The sequence below is a fragment of the Labeo rohita genome, unplaced genomic scaffold (genome assembly GCF_022985175.1).
Source record: "Labeo rohita strain BAU-BD-2019 unplaced genomic scaffold, IGBB_LRoh.1.0 scaffold_612, whole genome shotgun sequence".
In the NCBI taxonomy this organism is placed as follows: Eukaryota; Metazoa; Chordata; class Actinopteri; order Cypriniformes; family Cyprinidae; genus Labeo; species Labeo rohita.
Window position 1 is genome coordinate 24,733 of NW_026129538.1, and position 23,215 is coordinate 47,947.

The 23,215-nt window shown below is 39.3% G+C and overlaps 1 protein-coding gene and 1 long non-coding RNA gene across 2 annotated transcripts; one reads left to right on the plus strand and one right to left on the minus strand.

The window, feature by feature from the left end:
- The first annotated feature begins 1,751 nt into the window (after positions 1-1,751).
- On the plus strand, positions 1,752-7,833 carry LOC127161320 (vascular cell adhesion protein 1-like). Its single transcript, XM_051104009.1, has 5 exons — positions 1,752-2,000; positions 2,289-2,362; positions 5,241-5,555; positions 5,715-6,353; positions 7,468-7,833. The coding sequence occupies exons 2-4, from the start codon at positions 2,299-2,301 to the stop codon at positions 5,963-5,965; spliced, it is 630 nt and encodes a 209-aa protein (XP_050959966.1). The 5' UTR covers positions 1,752-2,000; positions 2,289-2,298; the 3' UTR covers positions 5,966-6,353; positions 7,468-7,833.
- Positions 7,834-15,896: 8,063 nt separating this feature from the next.
- LOC127161318 (uncharacterized) lies at positions 15,897-17,362 on the minus strand. The gene is made up of 3 exons (XR_007827009.1): positions 17,208-17,362; positions 16,195-16,307; positions 15,897-16,044 (listed from the first exon to the last, which is right to left on the minus strand). It is a non-coding gene; the product is annotated as an uncharacterized LOC127161318 (long non-coding RNA).
- Positions 17,363-23,215: the final 5,853 nt, after the last annotated feature.

The following is a 23,215-nucleotide window of genomic DNA, read 5'->3' on the forward strand; positions in this document are numbered from 1 at the left end:
TCTCCTGTAACTGTGTTTGCAGTTTGTGGGCAGTTTCAGGGATGTTAGACCAGGATATTTTCAGAGGTTGTTTGGGGCAGGAGGCTTCAGTAGAGCAGCTCAGATTGCAGTTCCCTCCATCACTCAGATTGACTGTAGTAATTACAAAAAAAAAAAAAAAAAAGAAGAAGAAGAAGAACCGTTCTTAATGATATTATTATTATGTAAATATTTACATTTATGTATTTATTATGCATATTAATTTATTTAGTTAAATTTAAGTAAAGTAAAGCATAACAACATGTATGTTAAAGACAGTGGAGACGACATTTACCTCTGACAGTGATCTTCACAGTCTTATGTCTTCCTATAATTCTAACTTAAGTTCAAATCAGCTAAATGACCATCAGTGGGAATTTCTACAATTCATTTTAATTGTCAACTGGTGATCAAAAAAATATACATCATCTGATCATCTTTACATTCTCATCAGGAGAAAAACTTATACCCACAGTGCAAAAGGGTCAGGTCTCTGCAGGTAAAAATGTGTTTTGAAAAATACATTTTAATAAGTTTATTGCCATATTTTTGTGTTATTGCTTCCATTCTCTTTTAACAAATGACATGTGTAACGGGACTCCAGTGAAGCGTGTTCCAGATGCAAGCTTTATTAAACACAGCGTAGTCAAGACAGGCAGGGTCGATCTTCAAACAAACAGTAATACAAAGGCAAGACAAAAGCGTATTCCAAATAAACAGGCAGAAGGTCACAATCCAAGTGAGCAGTCCAAAGTAGCAAAATAAACAGGGCTATGAAACTAGGCAAAACTATGGCAATGAAGCAAGACAAAACTATGGCAAAAAACAAGGCAAAACTATGACAATGAAACAAAACCATTAAAATAGCAAAAACAAGGCAATGAAACAGGATAAACGCTTGGTAGAGTCCGCACAGGCTAAACAATACTTTGCAAAGCCTGTTTGGTATAGGCCTCCTTAAATGGCCAACAAACAGGAAGTAACCCAAGAAGCAGCAGAGGCAGTGGTAACAGAGAGTCAATGGGTGAGGGCTCCTTCTGCTGGCGTGGCATTACAGCTAGCTCGAGGAAATCCTCCACATACCGTTCCAACCTCCGACTGCCTTGCCGCAAACCCCAAAAAGCTTCCTCAGCCGTCATAGTGTTTTTTAGGCCCATTCTTCTGTCAGGGGTCGTGTGCGGAAAGGAGGAGCAAGCACAAGGAAATGATGAACACGTACTTTATTAGAATAATCCAAAAATGGGAACAGGAACAGCAGGGGAAACCACACGCCAACACAACGGAAACTAACATATTATGACATTAAGAACGGACGATGAACAAGGAACTGAGCCAAACTTATATAGGAACACTAATGAGACACACACAGGTGTACGTGATTAACAAGTGACGACACAACAAGAAACGGAACAGGAAGACCAAATAAGGAGGAAAAAAACAACAAAACAGTCCACAGGGGTGTGACAAGAATGTAGTTTCTTATTCAGAGAATGAATACAGAATGGCTTTGCATGTCTTCTTGTGAAATTCTACAGGCAGTTAGTGGTACGGTGCATCACTAGTCATAAAGAGACTAAAAGAGACTTTTTTTTTTTAACACCAGAACACTCTGGTAGCATTTAGTTTATAAGTGGTGTGAACCTGTGGCTTGCAGTGTTGCAGCCTTGTGTATTAGTCACAGTGAGCACAAAGACAACAAAAGCTCTTCTGCAGTCCACACATTCTACCCAGTGCAAAACGGTCAGGTCTCTTGTCAAGTACATTCTTGCATTGCCTTTCCTTATTAAAATGAACATATTCTTGCGTTATGGCATCCATCCTCTTAAAGCAAATGATAGATGTTTAATCACAGAGTGAGATTTGTAATATCTCGCCCTGTAGTGCGGTTGGAAGGTAGTCAGTGGTACTTCACGTCAGTGAGATCTTACAGAGAGGAAGACATCTTCATGAACTTCTGCTATTTTTGACTGCACTGCTCTGAGGTAAGGCTTTTTTCTTGCAAACTGACCAATTTTAAAGTATGAATCCTTAGAAAAATGTTGTAAAGAAAGTTCATGACAATGCTTATTCATTTAAAAGATATTAATCGAGAATCTGCTGTCTGCATTGACTATTAACTCTCCATGGTAAAACAGAAGTCTTTATTTAAACACAGTATTAACAAAAGCATAAGGTACAATTCATGGCTTGCAGTTGTGGACAGAGTAAAAACAATTTGTTTGTTTTTTTTTTTGGCTGATGCTTTTGTTTGTTTCCTGTATTTGTGTCAGAGGTACAGAAATGTCTGTGCTCCAGATCACGTCCTTCATCATCATCAGCTCTGTGTTTCTACACACTCATTCAGGTTTGTCCATATTATTTCATTAGTTTACTATATCACAACGTTTACCAGCAGAGCCACTAGTGATATGACGACCCGAAACGAAATAGTCGGCAGACATGTGATCGGCAAAGGACAAAAATCAAGAAAATGTATTGAGCAAAGACTATTTTTTGTCTGTTCCTCAGATAAAGTTATCATGTGGCTTCAAAAGTCTTTGAATGTAGAAAACAAGTCATATATAAGTCATAGTTACTTTAATGGTGCTGATGTGTCCTTTATGTGGCTTGACTTCCTTATTTCAGTGTACGCTTTTGTTTTATGAACATGAGCAGTGTGAAAACAATATCTTTAAAATAAAATGAAATCCATAGGTTTGAAGGAAATTGAGGATGAGTAAATGATTATATAAATAAATAAATAAATAAAATGATTTTATTGTATTTATTTTTTTTATATCTACTCTGCTGTGATGCCTCAGACAGTAACAGCTCTGACAGGCTCTTGTGTACAGATTCCTTGCAAATTCAGCATCACTAATTTTGAGGAAAAACGTAACAGGTCAAAATCACTTTATGGGATCTGGCTAAAAAACAAAATCACAGTTTGCAAAACCAGACAGTTTTATAGCTTTTAATAGCAGTAAAAACATTACTAGAGGATTCAGTGACATCCAGATGACTGCAAAAACTAAAGAGATGAACTGCACCACTGTCTTCTATAACATCATGATGAATCATTCAGACCTCTACTACTTCAGACTAGAAATGGAGCCAAATGTGTTCAGAGCAACATTTAACCCCCAATACAGCTGATTCACCTGATTCGAGTAAGACTGTGAAGATTATTGTCAGAGGTAAATGTCATCTCAAATGTCATCTCCACACTATTTTTATTTTTTTTTTTTTTTTGTATGCCTTCACTTAAAAGGATAGTTCATCCAAAAATGTATTTACTCACCCTTAGGCCATCTAAGATGTAGAGGACTTTTTTATTCGGTAGAACAGTAAAGGTTTTGGCTGAAACTGTGGTCCTTGGTGATTCATAAATTGCAAGCCAGTGGCTTTATTTGTTGAGAACAAATAAAAGCATACCAAAATTAATACCCATGGCTCCTGACAATATATTGAAGTGAAACAATCGTCTGTGCAAGAAACAAAACATTATTTACAACATTATTTATTACCTGTAACCCATAGCCTCAGGGAAAATAGCCTGGAGTCCAGTTACTAAATAAAAAAATATGGTAACTAAATAAACCAATTCACCAAATTGGACTGAACTGTCTGAAACAGTTATACATCCAGGAGTGACTGACTGTCGGCATAAACCAAGAGTGTGCAACAATTAGGAAACCAGGCAAACATCCACACAAATAAAAAAGATAGCAGCAGCCAGCCAAACACACAGGCACCATCTTGCTACTGTCTGCAGTAAAAAGCACCACAGATCAACAAGTTACTCAATCAAAACTCACATTTGGCCATGCCTAACACTCATTCTCATTCTGACTTGAAATATACCAGCATAGATGATTCTGATGCTGGTTTTTGTCAATTCATTCAGCAGTAGTTCAGTAGTACACTGAACTGGGGAAACAGTTCTAACTCGGACTGAAGACTGATGAGCTGGTGATAAGCACACACATGAAGCAAGCATGTGTATGAAAGCGTAAATTTTCTTTGTTGAGCATGAAGACTTCACTTCATATGCTTTAGACATGTAAAACATCCATGTTTCACATAATTATTGGGTGCTTTAATAATATAATTACATACATGTTTCGTCATTACAAGATTTTGTAAGCAAACTAGTGAAATGAACCAGTTCATAAAAAGGAAACGTCTGAAAGAATCAGTCTGTGGAAAAGAATCAGATTTCCCCTTTTTGCCTGAGCCTATGGATTACAGGTAATAATTTTGTAAATAATATTCAGTTTTTTGCACAGACCAATTGTTACACTTTATAAGACCACAGTATTTTGTCAGGAACCACTCGTGGTAATTATGTGTTTCTTGGTATGCTTTTTTATTCTTAAAAACGGGCAGCCGCTGACTTGCATTTTTTTTTTAATTACCAAGGACCACGGTTTGAGCTAAAAGTCTTCTTTACTGTTCTACTGAAGAAAAAAAGTCACCAACATCTTGGATTGGCTAAGGGGGAGTAGATTAACAACAAATTCTCATTTTTGGATTAACTATACCTTTAAAGTTCTATTTACTTTATCCATGAAACTTGCTAACTAACACATTATTAAGAAAGGCAATTTGCAAAGATGCTTAAAAACCCTTATGCTCACTTCTGCTGTAGGTGAAGCTGGATCACGAATGATTCGCGCGAACATAGAACATACATATTTATGTAGATCGCCGGGCATATTTCCTTTGAAAGTAATGTTAATACTCTGCGTTTTCAGTGGCTCAGATGTACAAAAACATGATAAATAAATAAATGCACATGTAAACATTACTGTTATGCTACGTGAAATAAACGCACAAAGAAGAAGATCAAGTAAAATGGTCTTTAATTAATCCACAAGAGGGTAAACTGGCTCCTCCTGCTCCAAATGCACAAGGAAGAAGAACATTAAGTCATAGTCTCTAATTAATCCACAAAAGGGAGAAAATTCATAAACAGGCAGGCAGGAGGCACACATAGGGATGTAGTAGACTGGACAAGGACAAACTGAACAGACTCAAACTAAAGTAGGGGTGCTAATGAGGGACAGACAGGTGAGGATGATTAACGAGACAAAGGTGAACTAACTAATCAAAGAGAGACAAAAACTGGATCAATGAACACATGAAGTATGAAAACACAACAAAAAGGTCCAAAGGTGTGACAATTACAGACATAATACATATGTTTTCTTAATGATGAACTACAGTAATTTATTCTGTAGATTCACCATCTCCCATCCTTACACCCACTGATCTGGAAAAAGTGATGGAAGGAACTACAGTCAATCTGAGCTGCTTTGCTGAAGCCCCCTGCCCTGAAAAACCTCCTACAATATCCTGGTCTAACATCCCAGAATCTGCCAACATTACAACACAGTTACAGGAGAAACCTGATAAAACCCAGTCAGTGTTTTCAAATGTGACCTTCAAAGCTTCATACAAAAATCATAAGAACATCATCTCCTGCACTGCTACATATACAAGAAATACATCTGATGTCTCAACTGTAAAGAGCACTGTGATGCTACGAGTCCTGTGTAAGAGATGTGACTGGCTATTTAATTTTACAACCTGTGCTTGCTTAAATGCACAGAGTGCAGCTTAAACATAGAATATGATGTTTTACAGCTATACAGAAATGTTGAATGCAAATATTGTACTTTTATCCCATATATGTGCTTTTGTTTTTGTTAAAGTTTCTCCAAAAGAAACTCACATCACCATCAATCCATCTACTTCAGTCTCTGTTGGCACTAATGTGACTTTGACCTGTGAAAGCAAAGGCAATCCATCAACTCACATGAACTACACCTGGTACAAATGTGGACAGGAGATGCTAATAGCTCGGGGAAAGAAGATTACTTTGATCCTAAATGACAGTAATACAGGATTGTACTTCTGCACAGCACAGAATAAACATGGCAATCAGTCATCAGCAATTACATGAAACGGGATAAGATGGACAACTCTATGCCTTTGATTGCTGGTTGTGTGGGAGGAACTGTGGCAGTGCTCACACTCTCTGCTATTGGACTTTGGACAAGGCATTTAGTTATATTTAGATGAATACATTTACATTTACTTTATCATCGTTAATGTAATTTTGAAAAATGTACTGAGCATTTTGCTTGAGCTAGATTAGAGTCGGTCACAGTTAGAACATAAGAGAGTTGCAAGCATTTGACCTCATAAAGTGACCAGAACAACTATTATAAAACACTTCAGTCTTGCACAGTCAGGTTAAGGTTTCAGTTGTACCCTTTATTTCCTCTAACAGGACCAGGAATAAGACACACAGGGAAGACAATGTTGGAGAAGAAGATTCCCTAAATCAGGTGTGTGCACTATTCCTTGTTTTTTTTTAAAAAAAAAATAAAAAAATAAAAAAAATTAAAAAAGAGTGTAAAATTTCAGTTTTAAAAAAACTGAAATGTGTAATTTGGTCATAAAAAAAACAACCAGCTTCATTTATGTTTTATCATATGCTATGAACAGTGCGAAATGTTTCCTCATGGATCAGTCACTTCACACCACCGAGCGAACAACAAGATTTTTGTAAATCACTGTCATTGCTCTTAAGTTCTCAATTCCAGTTCTGCACATATTATTAACACTGAATAGGAACCCTGTCAATCAAATCAGCTCAGTTCATGTATTAGATAAAAGACCAAATGTACTGAGTTGAAGGGAATTGCATGGCAGAGACAAAATAGGGTATTAGGGTCTGAACTTTTTCCAATGGGGATGCCATCTTCAGTATGACAAAATAAGGTACACCCCATAGTGAATAAGTGGCAGATACTAGTTGCAACTCAGTGTGAAAACAGTATGCAATACTAACAACTTATTCAGTGTAAATGGATGTTGCCATATTGGGACATTTCTTGTCCACACCCATAAAGCTGAAAGACTGTTCAGGCTGAGGTTGCATTACAAAACATCAAACCTGTGTTTGATTTAATACCTTATAGACATGGCCCAAATCAAAATGGAATAAATCTAATACGATGTGGTTTGTGCTGATCTTACCATTAAGAAAAACAGATCTGTACCACATTATGATCAAAAACATTTTGCCTACTTAGATGCCTACCTCTTTAGATTTATTTATTGAAAATAATCAATTTTATATACTGATTGTGTGAAAGATGTTACAAAATAAAACATTTAAAATTATAAAACATTTGCACATAAAACTAGGGCTGTAACGATAATCGCACGATGTCGTGAGGCGCGTTTAGTCAATGAAGCCGGTACTTTGATTAGTAGTAAAGCTCCATCACGTGCGTTCAGCTGGAGCGGCAAGTAATACACAGAGCCGTAAAGCACTGACAAGCTACGCCAAAATCGGGATTCACAATCGGGATTCAAAATCGCCTCACGACATCGTGCGATTATCGTTACATCCCTACATAAAACATATTTGAAATTTGTTTTTATTGTACACAGGTTAATAACACAGATGCTGATTATGTCAACATTGTCAGAGATATCATGATCAATGAACAGATAACTTCTGATGATGAAACACTGGTTATCATGTATTATGAAGAGACTGACATAAGTCTCTTCAAAGGAACAGAACTATTGTGCCACAGAAAAACTCTTCAACCATGACGAATACACAGAAATAGAGTATACTCAGCTGAGTTAGGATTTATGTGCTCATGTGCTTTTTAGAGCAAAAAAAGGAATACAAGTCAAATAATGACTTTTTCTAATATTGAAACCAAATAAATATATGTAACAAATAAAAATGTTTCAAGGGCAAAATGTTTTTTGTGTGTTTTCCTGTAAGTACAAAAGGAGGTCAGTGATACATTGTAACATGACTTGTCAGAAGCACGAATAGATCCAATTGCGAGCTTTATTGAACAGAATGTGGTCAGACAGGTAAGGTCGATCTCCAACAAACAGTGATATTCAGGGCAAGACAAGAGCGTAATCCAATAAACAGGCAGAACGTCAAAATACCAGTGAGCAGTCCAAAGTAACAAATGAACAAGGCAAAGAAACTAGACAAAAGCTATGGCAATGAAAACAAGGCCAAACTATGACTATGAAACAAAATAATAACCGTGGAAATAACACAATAAGGCAATGAAACGGGGAAAACGCTTGGTAGAGTCCACACAGGCAAAACAATACTTTGCGAGGCCTGTTTGGCATGGCCCTCCTTAAATGGCCACCAAACAGGAAGTAACCAAAGAAGCAGCAGAGGGAGCAGAAAACAGTCAGTACATGGGCAAGGGCTCCCTCTGCTGGTGTGGCGTTACATACATGACATCAGCAGAACCTAATTTTACCAAGTACGACATGTTCCTGGATCAACATCTTTGTTGACCCTAGAACAACATTATGATCAACCAATCAGATTTGAAGAAACAGTGTATAGTTTATGTGAAGTTTAGGCTTACAATCATTTCCTCTGATTTTAGGGATTACTCACAGGTTTTTTAACCTAAGAATACATCTTTGTCTCACAGATGGCACCATTCAGTCTTAAAATGGTGTGAAGTTGTGGGTTTATGTGTTGCAGTTTTGTGCACTAGTCACAATAAGCACAGAAGCTCCTCTGCATTCAATGGATGTACAGTATGGTTAGTTTTATTGATGAGCGCTGAACAAAAGTTTGCATACAAATGCTTAGATTTATCAGTAATATCAACTATACGTTCATGCATTGACTTTCCACGTTTGACATTACCTTATTTTTTGTGTTCATTCTTATTGTCTTTTAGCAAATGCCATTTTGAAACAGCCTATTTTAATATGTACTCAGCATTGTGCTTGTGTTAGCTTATACGTCACAGTTATATAAAACTGAGTTGCTAATGTTTGACTTCATACAGTGACCAGATCAGCTAATACAAATTTCTTTAGTCATGCACATGTGATTTAATAAGTCATGCACATGTGATTTAATAAGTCATTCTTAGTTCTGGTTGGTTATGATTATGCAGTTTTCCCCATTAATCTTAAAAGTCATAAACGCAGCTATAATTGCACTATATGCTGCTACTTATCACCTACTATGAAGAGAGCTTGTGAGAACTGATGTTGATAAATACATTTTCTTTTTGAACAGTATTGTTGTGATATGATTTATGTCTATTATCAATCATTATTTGTGTAATGGGTTATATATTCTGACCTAGACTTTGAAAATACATCCTATTGACTGGTTATTGCTTTAACTTTACACCATCTGACATTTTTACAGAAAAAAAACAAAACAAATCAAAGTCACAATAAAGTATTTTAGTATATAGTTTTATACTAAGAAAATGAATACAGAAAGGCTTTGGCAGTCAGTGGTACATCACTATAGTCATTTATAAAAAAGACTAAAGGATGACGTTTAAAAATGCTTTCATTTTATAAATGGTGTGAATTTGCGGGTTGTAGTTTTGCAGACTTGTGTATCAGCCACAATGAGCACAAAGACAACATTAGCTCTTCTGCGGTCAGTAGATGCTCCCTCATATGGTTAGATCACAGGCAAGCGGTTTCTGACTGTTTCAGTTGGCATAATGTAGATAATATAGATAATACATACAATGATAATCTATGAATGAGTGTGCAAATGCACTTTAATTCAGATCAGCTGAATTGCTATCAGTGTGAATGATATCTTACACTTACATTTCACACTTACGGTCACAGACTAACCGTGACCCAGGACTTTAATATTCAAGGGACTAAGTGTGGGCCTCTACACACACAAACTGTTTTCATCATTATGCATACACACAAACTAAATGCCGGCAAAGCAAATATACCATCTTTACATAGTTTGTGTTTATACCTCCGGGTTTGGTGTTGTATCACCCCACCATTAACTGTTCCAAGTTGCTAGTTATACTGTTTGTTTGTTTAGTGTTTGGCTCATTTGAATGTTTAATGTTTAAGTGATATATTATTGTTTCAGCATCTTAACTCAAAGACATAACTCATATACTTTATACATCTAGTTTTCATTGCAATTTATTTAAAATCGCTGTACATACCTGGTGGTTTACCTCTCACTTGCCAAACTTGTGCATTTGGAAAGAAGCCATATTTAAACCTAGCATTTGCTCATGATAGATTACTCCATCTGGTTCTGATTGCTCAGGGGAGGAGGAGAAGTTAGGTTGTAAGTGTTTCTTTATATGTCTTGTTTTACTTGTTTAGAGTTGTGTTACATTTGCAGTGGATTTTAATGTTATATGCTGTGGAGTTGAATGCTAGGTAGGTATGTTTGTTTGTACTTTCTTTGTCATATAACTTGTAGATCTTCCCCTAAAATGGTATATTCTAAAAGTGGGCAGAGCCAAAACATATAAAAGAGCTCCAGGCGGTAGGGATGTACCGAATGAGGCTTTTGAAGCAGTGAGGCTTTTACAACAAACTGTGTTGATGTTTTGAAGCTTTTGATACAGTTCTCTACTACGCCATCTGGTGGTCAATAAAAATTCTTACACAAATTGTGTCATTTAGATGTTTTGTTCTTGTGTGGTGATTCCTTGCACATTCAGTGTCCCTGATTTTAAGAACAAACATAAAAGGGCAAATTTTATTTATGGCATCTGACTGAAAAACAAACAGTTTGGCCAATACAGTTTTATAGCCTTTAACAGCAGTAAAAACGTTATAAGAGGATTCAGTTACATCCAGATGACTGGAGATCTCAATGAAAGGAACTGCACCACTGTTTTTTATAACATCATAAAGAATCATTAAGACCTCTTCTACTTCAGACTGGAAATGGAGCCCAATGTGTTCAAAGCAACATTACCCAATCCAGCTGATTCATCTGATTCAAGCAAGACTGTGAAGATCACTGTCAGAGGTAAATGTCATCTCTACTACATGTCATATGCTATTTTAATCCCTTTACTTAAAGGGATAGTTCACCCCAAAATGAAATTTTGCTTTTATTTTACTCACCCAGGACTTTTTTCTTCAATAGAACAGTGAAGAAGTTTTAAGATGAAACCATGATTCATAAAATGCAATGAAAAGCAATGAAAATGCAATGAAAAGTCAATGACTGCTCGTTTTTGAGAATAAATAAAAGCATACCAAGGAACACAAAATTAATACCCGTGGCTCCCAGGCATGTATTTTGTGGTTTTATAAAGCAAAACGATTGGTCTGTGCAAGAAACTGAACATTATTTACATTTTTAACTGTAATCCATAGCCTCAGGCAAACACTCTAGAGTGATGTCTGGTTCCTAAACAAATCGTTCTTTTGAACTATTTGTTTTTGGTGAACTAGCTGAACCAGTTCAAGTCAAGTCACCTTTATTTATATACCGCCTTTAACAATACAGAATTGTGACAAGGCGGCTGTACAGTATTAAATAGGAAATAGTACATCAACAGTGCAAAAGGGCAACAATAAACACTCAATTTTCAGGTTAAGGTAGTTAATCAAATACATAAAGAATCATGTACTAAAGAATCATATCAACTTGTGGAAAATGGGCATCTGATGACCCCTTTAACGGATTTGAATGATAAGAATATGTTGATGTGTTATGTGTAAGCAAGGTTAAAGAGATGGGTCTTTAATCTAGATTTAAACTGACAGAGTGTGTCTGTGTCCCGAACAGTGTTGGGTAGATTGTTACAGAGTTTGGACGCTAGATAAGAAAATGATCTGCCGCCCGCGGTTGATTTTGATATTCTAGGTATTATCAAATTGCCAGAGTTTTGAGAACGCAGCGGACATGAGGGACTATAAGATAAGAGCTTGCTCAGGTACTGAGGAGCTAAACCATTCGGGGCTTTATAAGTAATTAGCAAGATTTTAAAATCTATACAATGTTTAATAAGGAGCCAGTGCAGTGTTGACAGAACCAGGCTAATATGATCATACTTTTTGGTTCTAGTAAGAACTCTAGCTGCTGCATTTTGGACCAGCTGGAGTTTGTTTATTAAGCGAGCAGAACAACCACCCAATAAAGCATTACAATAATCTAACCTTGAGGTCATAAATGCATGCATTAATGTTTCAGCATTTGACATTGAGAGCATAGGTCGTAATTTAGATATATTTTTGAGATGGGAAAATGCAGTTTTGCAAATACTAGAGATGTGATTTTTAAAGGAAAGACTGCCATCAAATAGCACACCTAGGTTCCTAACTGATGATGAAGAATTGACAGAACAGCCATCAAGTATTAGACAGTGTTTTAGGCTATTACACGCTGAGGTTTTAGGTCCAATAATTAACACCTCTGTTTTTTCAGAATTTAGCAGTAAGAAATTACTTGTCATCCAATTTTTTAACTCAACTACACAATCCGTTAGTTTTTCAAATTGGTATGTTTCGTCGGGCCGCGAAGAAATATAGAGCTGAGTATCATCAGCATAACAGTGAAAGCTAACACCATATTTCCTGGTGATATCGCCCAAGGGTAACATGTAAAGTGTAAAAAGTAATGGCCCTAGTACTGAGCCTTGCGGTACTCCATATTGCACTTGTGACCGATATGATAACTCTTCATTTACTGCCACGAACTGATGACGGTCAGATAAGTACGATTTGAACCACGCCAATGCACTACCACTAATGCCAACATAATTTTCAAGTCTATTCAAGAGAATGTTGTGGTCAAGATCCAGTAGCACTAACAGAGAGATACAACCACGATCAGATGACAAGAGTAGATCATTTGTAACTCTAATAAGAGCAATCTCAGTACTATGGTATGGTCTAAAACTTGACTGGAAATCCTCACAGATATCATTTTTCTGTAGGAAGGAAGATAATTGTGAGGATACAACCTTTTCTAATATTTTTGACAGAAATGGGAGATTCGAGACAGGTCTATAATTAAGTAATTCGTTGGGGTCAAGTTGTGGTTTTTTAATGAGAGGCTTAATAGCAGCCAGTTTAAAGGTTTTGGGGACATATCCTAATGACAGTGATGAATTAATAATATTCAGAAGAGGATCTATGAGATCTGGAAGCAAGTCTTTTAGTAGCCTAGATAGAATAGGGTCTAGCATACACGTTGTTAGTTTAGATGATTTAACAAATTTATACAATTCTTCCTGACCTATAGTAGAGAATGAGTGGAATTGTTCCCCAGGAGATCTATGGCGTGCTATCTGATGCGACACTGTAATTGACGGCTGCATGGTGACAATTTCTAATAGTATCGATCTTGGAAGTAAAGTAGTTCATAAAATCATTACTGCTATGCTGATGGGCATAGTTAGTGCCTGTTGGTTCTTTATTTTTTGTTAACTTAGCCACTGTATTGAATAAATACCTAGGGTTATGTTTGTTATCTTCTAAAAGAGTCGAAAAGTAATCAGATCTTGCAGATTTTAATGCTTTTCTATACGATAGGGTACATTCACGCCAAGCAGTACGAAAAACCTCTAATTTTGTTTTCCTCCAGCTCTCTTTAGGGCGCGAGTGTGCTCGTTATACCACAGGGTCGGACTGTTTTCCTTAATCTTCCTTTGGCACAGAGGAGTGACCGTATCTAGAGTCCTGGAAAAAAGAGAGTCAATAGTTTCTGTTACATCATCACGTTTTTCTGAGCTATTGGACATGCTGAGGAATTCAGATAAGTCAGGAAGACTACTTAGAAAGCAATCTTTTGTAGTAGAAGTGATGGTTCTACCATACTTGTAATAAGGAGTTGAATTTACAGTTTTAGTCATCTGGAGAATACACGAGACTAGATAATGATCAGAGATATCATCACTTTGCTGCAGAATCTCAACGGCATTGACATCAATTCCATGTGACAGTATTAAGTCTAGAGTATGATTTCGACAATGAGTGGGACACGTGTTGTCTAACTCCAATAGAATTTAGAATGTCTGTAAATGCTGCTGCCAGTGCATCGTTTTTTATTATCAACATGGATGTTAAAGTCACCTACTATTAAGACCTTATCTGTAGCCAACATCAGCTCAGATATAAAATTCACCAAATCTCACTAAACCGCAATCACTTTGCAATTCAAGAGCACAGATCTACAAGTTACTCAATCAAAACTCACTTTCGGACATGCCTGACAATCACTCTACCTCAAAATGAGCCAATATACCAGCATATATGGTCCTATGATGCTGGTTTTTGCCAACTCATTCAGCACTCCAGTTATTCCAGCAGTACACTGAACTGAGGAAACAGTTCCAACTGTTGATCCAGTGATAAGTGCATGTGGAAACCAAGCACAGTATCTCACAAAGTACACCCCTCACATTTCAGCAGTCATTTAAGTATATCTTCTCAAGGGACCATACTATAGAAATGAAACTTGGATATATTTTAGAGTAGTCAATGTGCAGCTTGTATGGCACTGTCCCCTAAAAACAGCTTAACATACAGCCATTACTATCAAAACAGCTGGCAACAAAAGTGAATACACCCTAAGTGAACTTGTTATCTCCCAGGTGAAAAAGAAATATATTTACATTGTACTTTTTTGGACATACTTAATATATTGAAATTGCACTATACTAAGTACATATTAAATGTATTATTTTGAAACAACTTTAAGTATATTAAGTGCATTTCAAGATATGTTTAAGATCAATTTTAATCTATTTGCAATATATTTAATGTATTAAAATTGTGTTAAAATGGACCCACTTCAAGTACATTTAGTGTATTTTAACTATACTTCCCTTAATTTTATTTAGAGTACACTTAAATGTTGTACTAGAAGTACATTACAAAGTTATTTTAAGCTAATAATTAATGCATTCCCAGTATATTTACATTTATAATGTATTTTCATAACACTGAAGAATTCACTATTAATATATTAAAAATATATTTTACAAAATCATTTAATATGCCAGAAATATAGGTTTAATATATTAAAAATATACATTTAAAAAACCCATTTAGTATGCCAATAATACATTTTTTTTTATATTAAAAATATAGTTTTTATAACAAAAGTTTAATATATTACAAATATAATGCAAACTACTGTTTTTGTAAAGACAGTATCAAATACACATTTTTTAAAAGTACAAAACTTTTATTTAATTTGACAATTTTTTAGCCAAAATATGTTCACAAAAAATAAAGATAAGTGATCTGCAGAGCTCCATTTACCACAAAATAAGAATAATAAAAAATAAGTCACTGAAGAGCATTTGTAGGAAACTAGCAATGGCATCAAACAATTGAACCACATATGGAGCCACAGAAGACAAACAAATGCATTTTTAACAAATTAGCAATAGCCAAACAGTTAACCAAGAACTGTAACAACTCAAACATCACATCTTCATCCTTCCAGTGGAGAGTGACTGTTCTTTGAGGTTGACTCGTTGTTGCACTTCCTCCAAATGAGGGCCCGCACCTCAAACACTGTCGTCTTTGGGAACTCTTTTATCACAGTGTCTGTGAAAGGGGAAAAAGAAACTGTAAAAATTTCAGCAAAATTAACCCATGTTACAAAAACAGAAAAAATGTTTTACAACACAATGTGTTTTCACATTTAGTCATTTTCTAATGCCTAGTGGTCTGGTTAAAGTACAGTACAATTCAGGACTGTAAACCCTGATCCGGCTTGTGTTTTCACTGGCAACAGTACCCTTACTTGATAGGCCTGGTCTATGCTGGAAAGTAGCGAATCTCCAGGGGTCCAGATTTCATCATTGCCAGTAAAGCATTATTAACATTCTTAACTCTTATATATGGACCTGACTGTGTTTCACAGTATTTCAGCAAAAAAAAAAAAAAAAAAAAAAAAAACATTTAGTTTAACTGCAAATGAAAAATTACACTGCGAACTATTACTATATAATGCATAAATATTTATGGTATTAATATTTGCTAGTACACATACTGTATGAGAACAGTGACCTTGTGAGGATCCAATTGGTCTTTCGAGGTCTGAAGCCCCAATTTCCCTGTAAGAGTACATCTTGCTAGTTTCTCTTTTCCAAAAATTAGAGTGGCTAGTTCTTGCATAAAAAGAGAAACTCGTGACTTATTCAGTCTGTCATACATCCTCTTGGACACTGTGACATCTGAATCAGCAAGAGAAATCTGGGTAATTAACTATTATAAACTGTTTACTTTTTAATTCAAATATAAAGCAATGACTATGCTAATGGATTTTCTAAATGGTTAAGCATATACAAAAACACAAAATAATTATTACTGTCATGAATTTATTATCATAACTTTTTTCCTGACCATTTCTGAGGATTCAGCAAGAGACAGCTCACTGGAACTTGATCTTGAGCTGTATGGGCCTCTTTTCATGGACTCTAGGACATCTTTGACAGATGATACAATCCCAGGAAGCTCTACAAGACAAAAATAAATAAAAAAACAACAACACACATTTCATTTTTAGTTAATGAAGGTCTATTGATTCAATAAAATGTATTTTCTAAAGAAGCATTGCTGTAACTTTAAAACTTTTGTTGTGCAAAGACAGGAAATTCTAAGGATAATGGCAAGTTGGTTACGGCTAATAAGGTTTTGTTAAATTTCTAAATATAACAAACAATCATATACCATAATGGTAATGTGGCTAAAAAGGTTACATTGCCTTATATTGACATAGCTGTTAATAAAGAGTCACCAAGATGACTTTTCCTTTCCATACTGGCTAAGACGAAAATACTCTAATATATATATATATATATATATATATATATATATATATATCGGAACATCAGAAATATTTCGGAAATAACAATTAAATATTATGTTAATAAATGTGTTAAACAAGTGTTTAATAATCAATCTATTGGGTAGGTTTAGGGAAGAACTTTGCTGTCCCAAAAAGGCAGCATCCATTTACATTTTTTTAATAAATGCTTGTAAATATATTATTGATATTTTCACATATATCTGTTGCCCCAAACTACAATCATATGGTTGTATAGATGGTCAGTCATTTTTTTTCTATGGATGGATGTGTACATAACCAACAACGACTCTAAAATACCCAGTTAGTTTGGCAAAAGGATTCAAAATTGGGTAGATCTTACCAAAATCTATATTAACAAGTCTTACTAAAATATACTTTTACATATTTCAGTCTACTGAAGGAACCAGTTGGACACCTGAAAGAGAACATGCTTTATGAATCTCCTTCTGAGATTAAGTGGCAGCCAACCATTAGTCATATTAAAAAAAATAAATAAATAAATAAATAAATGACCAATTATTTTAGATGAAATGCAAACACTGCTTACTCTTTTCCTTGATTGTCTCTGCTCTGTATTTTCAAACAGGTCAATGTCAGTGTTATCTGAGTCATCTGACATTGGAGTAGAGGTTACTGGTGCTTTCTTTCTTTGCAGGTTCTGGAGGTCTCTTTTAAGTTTGTCTCCCATTGCAGCATCAGCTGCACTTTGAGATGTACTTGCACTCTAAAAGCAACACGTTACAACTAACATTTCACCAATAAAAATAAAAATAAATAAATAAAAATAAAATCTAAAACCTTTATGGCTTCAGGTGTTTTTTTCCCTTTCTCTGCAGTGGTCTTCCAGATGTCTTCTCCTCTCTTAAAAGCATCTCTCTTCATGATTAAGTCTTTGTAAACAGCAATAACACACACACACCATTTCATTTAATTTCACAGTGTGCAGTTGTATTTGATTTGATGGTAACTGGTGTACATTATAGTGCTTATAACTTAATTTATTGATCAACCCATAGTAAGTTTACTCTTTTTATGAGTAAAGACAACAGACAATGCTTTTATAAATACTTTAATCAAACAGGAAAAGTCACTTTATAGAATAAGCATCAGAAGTTTCTAGACCTAACGTTAATAAGTGTTGCTGTTAACGTCAATAGTCCATGTACTAACATTGAGATATGCACACTGTCCACGTGGAACAGTAGTTTATGCACCCAAAGTGATCTTAAAGCTAGTTGCTAATCGGTAACAATAATAAACTTAACTTACCACCAAGTAGTAGTATTTTTGCTGGCAGTATCTTGGTCTGTCCATGTCGGCCGCGACTTGTCAGGCGCACCACTATGTAGCCCTCTTCACTTCTGAGTTGTTCGCGGGAGCTGACCTGGTACTCTCCTCGTCTGTGTTCTCTTAAAATGATATCGGTGCTGTCCACCTTCACTATGTCCGAGTCAGGGAAATAAAGCATAGCTAGGAAATGACATGATTTCCATTAAAATATCGTATCCGTTGCCCGCTCAACTTGTGCTCATCTCCTTAAAATCTGTGATTGGACAATTGCCTGCAAATTGTATAGCTTGTTTCTGATTGGCCAAATTGAACTGCAAGGAATTGGCTGTGATTGGTCAAACTGAATGCACTGCTACAAAAAAAAAATAAATAAAAAAAATAATTAAAAATAAATAAATAAATATATATAAGTACTGATGATACAATCATTATTATTATTTCTGTCGCCTGACCTTCGGATGAAATGTGGCACTAAAGTGACAAAGTTCAAAAACTACACATAAGAATGCAATTGGCAAGGATACAAGGCAAAAACTATGGCAATGAACAAGGCAAACTATGGCAGAAAACAAAGACAATGGAACAAAGCAAAACCATGGCAAATAACAAAAAACAAGGCAATGAAAACAGGAAAACGCTTGGTAGAGTCCGCTAGAGCAAAACAATACTTCGCAGCTTCCTGTTTGAAAATGGCCTCCTTTTATGGCCACCAAACAGGAAGTAACAAACGAAGCAGCAGAGGGAGCAGCAACAGTCAGTCAGTGGGTGAGGGCTCCCTCTGCTGGCATTGCATTACAGAATCCCCCCCCCAGGAGCGACCCCTGGCGCTCAAACAACAACAACAGTCCAGGAGGGTGGGGGAACAGAGGCAAAACAGGGGGTGGGACGGAGGGCCAGGTCCATGTAGAGGAGGTGGGCCTGGATCGTGGAGCAGGGACAGACAGTGAAGCACTGGAGGACCTGGACCATGGAGCAGTGGCAGACAGTGAAGCACTGAAGGACCTGGGCCATGGAGCAGTGGCAGACAGTGAAGCACTGGAGGACCTGGACCGTGGATCAGTAGCAGACAGTGGAACCCTGGAGGACCTGGACTGTGGAGCTGTGGCAGACAGTGGAACCTTGGAGGACCAGGGCCGTGGAGCTGTGGCAGATAGTGGAACCCTGGAGGGCCTGGGCCGTGGAGCTGTGGCAGACAGTGGAACACTGGAGGTCCTGGGCCGTGGAGCAATAGCAGACAGTGGATCCTTGGAGGACCTGGGCCGTGAAGCAATGGCAGACCATGAAACACTGGAGGGCCTGGGCCGTGGAGCAATGGCAGAGTAGGAAGCCATGGTGGAGTAGGCAGAGCAGGTAGAGCAGGGAGCCATGGCGAGGCAGGCAGAGCAGGCAGAACAGGAAGCCATGGCAAGGCAGGCAGAGCAGGCAGAACTGGGAGCCATTGCGGGGCAGGCAGAGCAAGCAGAACAGGGAGCCATGGCGAGGCAGGCAGAGCAAACAGGAGCAGAGATATCCACAGTGGAACTAGTGACATCCATAGCAGAGCGGTGTGTTCATGGATGATTTCCTTGGCCGTGGCATGACAGGCAGAGAGTTCATAATAGGACGCCGCCCCCATAGGAGATTCTGCAGCCGGAGCCACCACCTCCGGGGGCATTGGCGCAGACTTATGGTCAGACATGGCAGTGAGTTCATGCTTATCTACAGCATAAGCTGACACCTCTGGAGGCATCGGCGTGGATTCATGGTCAGACGTGGCAGTAAATTCATTAATGGGCGCCACCTCCTTAGGAGGTTCTACAGCGTATGCTGACACCTCAGGAGGTATAGGCGTGAATTCGCGGACAAACGAGTCCTCAGGAGCAGACTTGTGGTCAGATGAGGCCTCTGGAGCAGACTCATGGACAGACGAGGCCTCTGGAGCAGACTCGTGGACAGAAGAGGCCTCTGGAGCAGACTTGTGGACAGACGAAGCCTCTGGAGCAGATTCGTGGACAGATGAGGCCTCTAGAGCACAGTGTGCAGCCCACACACTGAAAATGGCGACAGCCATTACAGGCAGCACAGTAGATAGTGGGGTGTCTGTTGACCTTGAGGGTGTGGATGCTATGGACTTGTGGCTTGGGAGTGTGGGCTCTGCGTGGCTTGAGAATGTGGGCTCTGCGTGGCTTGGGAGCGTGGGCTCTGCGTGACTTGGGAGCGTGGGCTCTGCGGTTTCAGCTGATACGTGAGGTTCTGGTAAGACAGCCGTTTCATGATTTGATTCATGGAAGTCTGCCGTGACTTGACTTGACTCAGGGAGGTCTGCCGTAACTTGAATTGACTCAGGGAGGCCTGCTGTGTCTTGACTTGGTTCATGAAGGTCAGCTGTGGCTTGACTTGGCTCATGAAGGTCAACTGTGGCTTGACTTGGCTCATGAAGGTCAGCGGTGGCTTGACTTGGCTCGGGAATAACAGCAGCAACTTGACTTGGCTCATGAAGATCTGCTGTAACTTGGCTTGGCTCATGAAGATCAGTAGTGACTTTGCTTGACTCAGGAACCACGGCTGTGACTTGGCTTGACTCAGGAACCATGGCTGTGACTTTGCTTGACTTGAGGGCTACAGCTATAGCTTTACTTGACACAGGAGCAATAGCTGTAACTTGATTGGACTTTGGAAGAGCAGCTCTGACCTGACTTGACACAGGAAACACAGCTTTAACTTGACTTGACGCTGGAACAACAGCTGCAGCTTGACTTGACTCTGGAACAGCAGCTGTAGCTTGACTTGACTCTGGAACAACAGCCGCGACCTGACTGGACTCGGAAACTTGACTTGACTCAGGAAACGCAGCTGTAACTTGATTGGACTCAGGAAACGCAGTTGCAACTTGACTTGACTTGGAAACTTGACTTGACTCGGGAAACACAGCTGCAACTTGACTTGACTTGGGAACTTGACTTGACTCGGGAAACACAGCTGCAACTTGACTTGACTCAGGAACAACATGGCTTGACTCTTGGGGCACAGCTGTGACTTGGCTTGACTCGTGGGGCAGCTGTGACTTGGCTTGACTCATGGGGCACAGCTGTGACCTGGCTTGACTCGTGGGGCACAGCTGTGACCTGTCTTAACTCGTGGGGCACAGCTGTGACCTGGCTTGACTCGTGGGGCACAGCTGTATCTTGGAGAATAACAGCTGTATCTTGGCTTGACTCATGGAGAACAACAGCTGTATCTTGGCTTGATTCATGGAGAACAACAGCTGTATCTTGGCTTGATTCATGGAGAACAAGAGCTGTGTCTTGGCTTGACTCATGGAGAACAGCTGTATCTTGGCTTGATTCATGGAGAACAACAGCTGTATCTTGGCTTGATTCATGGAGAACAACAGCTGTATCTTGGCTTGACTCATGGAGAACAACAGCTGTATCTTGGCTTGATTCATGGAGAACAACAGCTGTATCTTGGCTTGATTCATGGAGAACAAGAGCTGTGTCTTGGCTTGACTCATGGAGAACAGCTGTATCTTGGCTTGGCTCATGAAGAACAACAGCTGTATCTTGGCTTGACTCATGGAGAACAGCTGTGTCTTGGCTTGACTCATGGAGAACAGCTGTATCTTGGCTTGGCTCATGGAGAACAGCTGTATCTTGACTTGACACAGAAAGTGTAGCCCTGACTTGACTTGACACCGGAGGATCAGGCATCACTTGGTTTGATTTGGGTGTGGCAGAGATGATGTGATGAGATGCGGATGAGATTATTTTGGTTTGATGAGGCTCAGGCGTGGCAGCCATCTTGGCCAGGGACTCAGACGGGGCAGCTATCTTGTGAACAGGCTTGGTGATGGCGGCCATCTTGTGAACAGGCTTGGGGATGGCGGCCATCTTGTGAACAGGCTTTGGGATGGCGGCCATCTTGTGTGCTGGTTGTCGGAGGGCGGCCATGACAGGTGCAGGCCCTGGAGCGGCAGGCGTGGCGTGAGCAGGCCCTGGAGCAGCAGGCGTGGCGTGAGCAGGCCCTGGAGCGGCAGGCGTGGCGTGAGCAGGTTGTGGTATTACTGCAGGATTGCGGGGTCCCTCATCCGCAATACCAACAGTAAAAGGTGAGCCAGTTAAACAGAGTGCAAAGTCTAATCCGTAGCGGAGAATGTCTTTATGCGCCACGTCATTAAAAGGAACTAAATAGCATAGCTCACAGAAGTCGGTGACATAATCCTCAATGGGCCTGTTACCTTGGCGAAGGCGGAAGAGGCGTGATGCTGGATCCATCCCTAGTGAAAAAAAAGTATACTTTATTGTATTTGTAATATATTTCCTGTTTCAATAGTACATTGCAAATATATTTAGATTTTATATAGATTTTGAAAGCTCGTCTCAGTATGGGCTGGATCTTTTGTTCGGGGCTCCTGCTGAGGAAAAGGCAGGGTCTGTAGCATCGGAGGGAGAGCCGTCAGAGGCTGACGTCACGGCTGAACTCACCGCTCCGGCGGGAGGGTCTCAGTCTGTGGCAGATGCCGAAATGGCCGCCGCACTTAAACGGGCAGCCAAGGAGATTGGGGTTGTGTGGGTCCCCCCGCCCAGCCCTGAGCCTTCAAGGCTGGATGACTGGTTCCTGGGCAGTGCACGTGACTCGAAGCCACGTTCCTCCCCGGTCCCGTTTTTCCCGGAAGTGCATGAGGAGTTAACGAAGTCGTGGAAAGCCCCTCTGTCGGCTCGTTCACGGCACGCTATCTCCCCGTCCCTCACCACCCTCGATGGCGGTCCAGCGAGGGGGTATACGGAGGTCCCCCAGGTGGAGAGAGCGATTGCGATGCACTTGTGCCCGCAAAACGCCGCCTCCTGGAGGGGCCGCCCGAGACTCCCGTCCAGGGCTTGTAAGTTTTCGTCTGCGCTTGTAGCGAAGGCTTATGCGGCCTCTGGGCAAGCTGCGTCCGCCTTACACGCTATGGCGATTTTGCAGGTCTACCAGGCTAAGGTTCTCAAAAACCTGCACGAGGGTGTTCCTGACCCAGAGCTGTTACACGAGCTGCGCTCTGCGACCGACTATGCTCTTCGGGCTACGAAGGTTACGGCGCAGGCTCTGGGAAGGGCGATGTCCACTATGGTGGTCCAGGAGCGCCACCTATGGTTAAACCTGGCCGAGATGCGAGATGCCGAGAAAGCACGCTTTCTTGACGCTCCCATTTCCCAGGCTGGTCTCTTCGGCGAAACCGTGGAAGAATTTGCCCAGCAATTCTCCACGGTGAAGCAGCAGACGGAGGCCATCAAACACATCCTGCCT

Bases quoted from the DNA above. Each gene is read 5' to 3' on its own strand.
- LOC127161320 (XM_051104009.1), top strand. From the start codon at position 2,299: ATGTCTGTGCTCCAGATCACGTCCTTCATCATCATCAGCTCTGTGTTT. The intron at 2,363-5,240 runs GTTTGTCCATAT...TTTATTCTGTAG, and splicing joins GTTTCTACACACTCATTCAG to ATTCACCATCTCCCATCCTT. The intron at 5,556-5,714 runs GTAAGAGATGTG...TTTTTGTTAAAG, and splicing joins TGTGATGCTACGAGTCCTGT to TTTCTCCAAAAGAAACTCAC.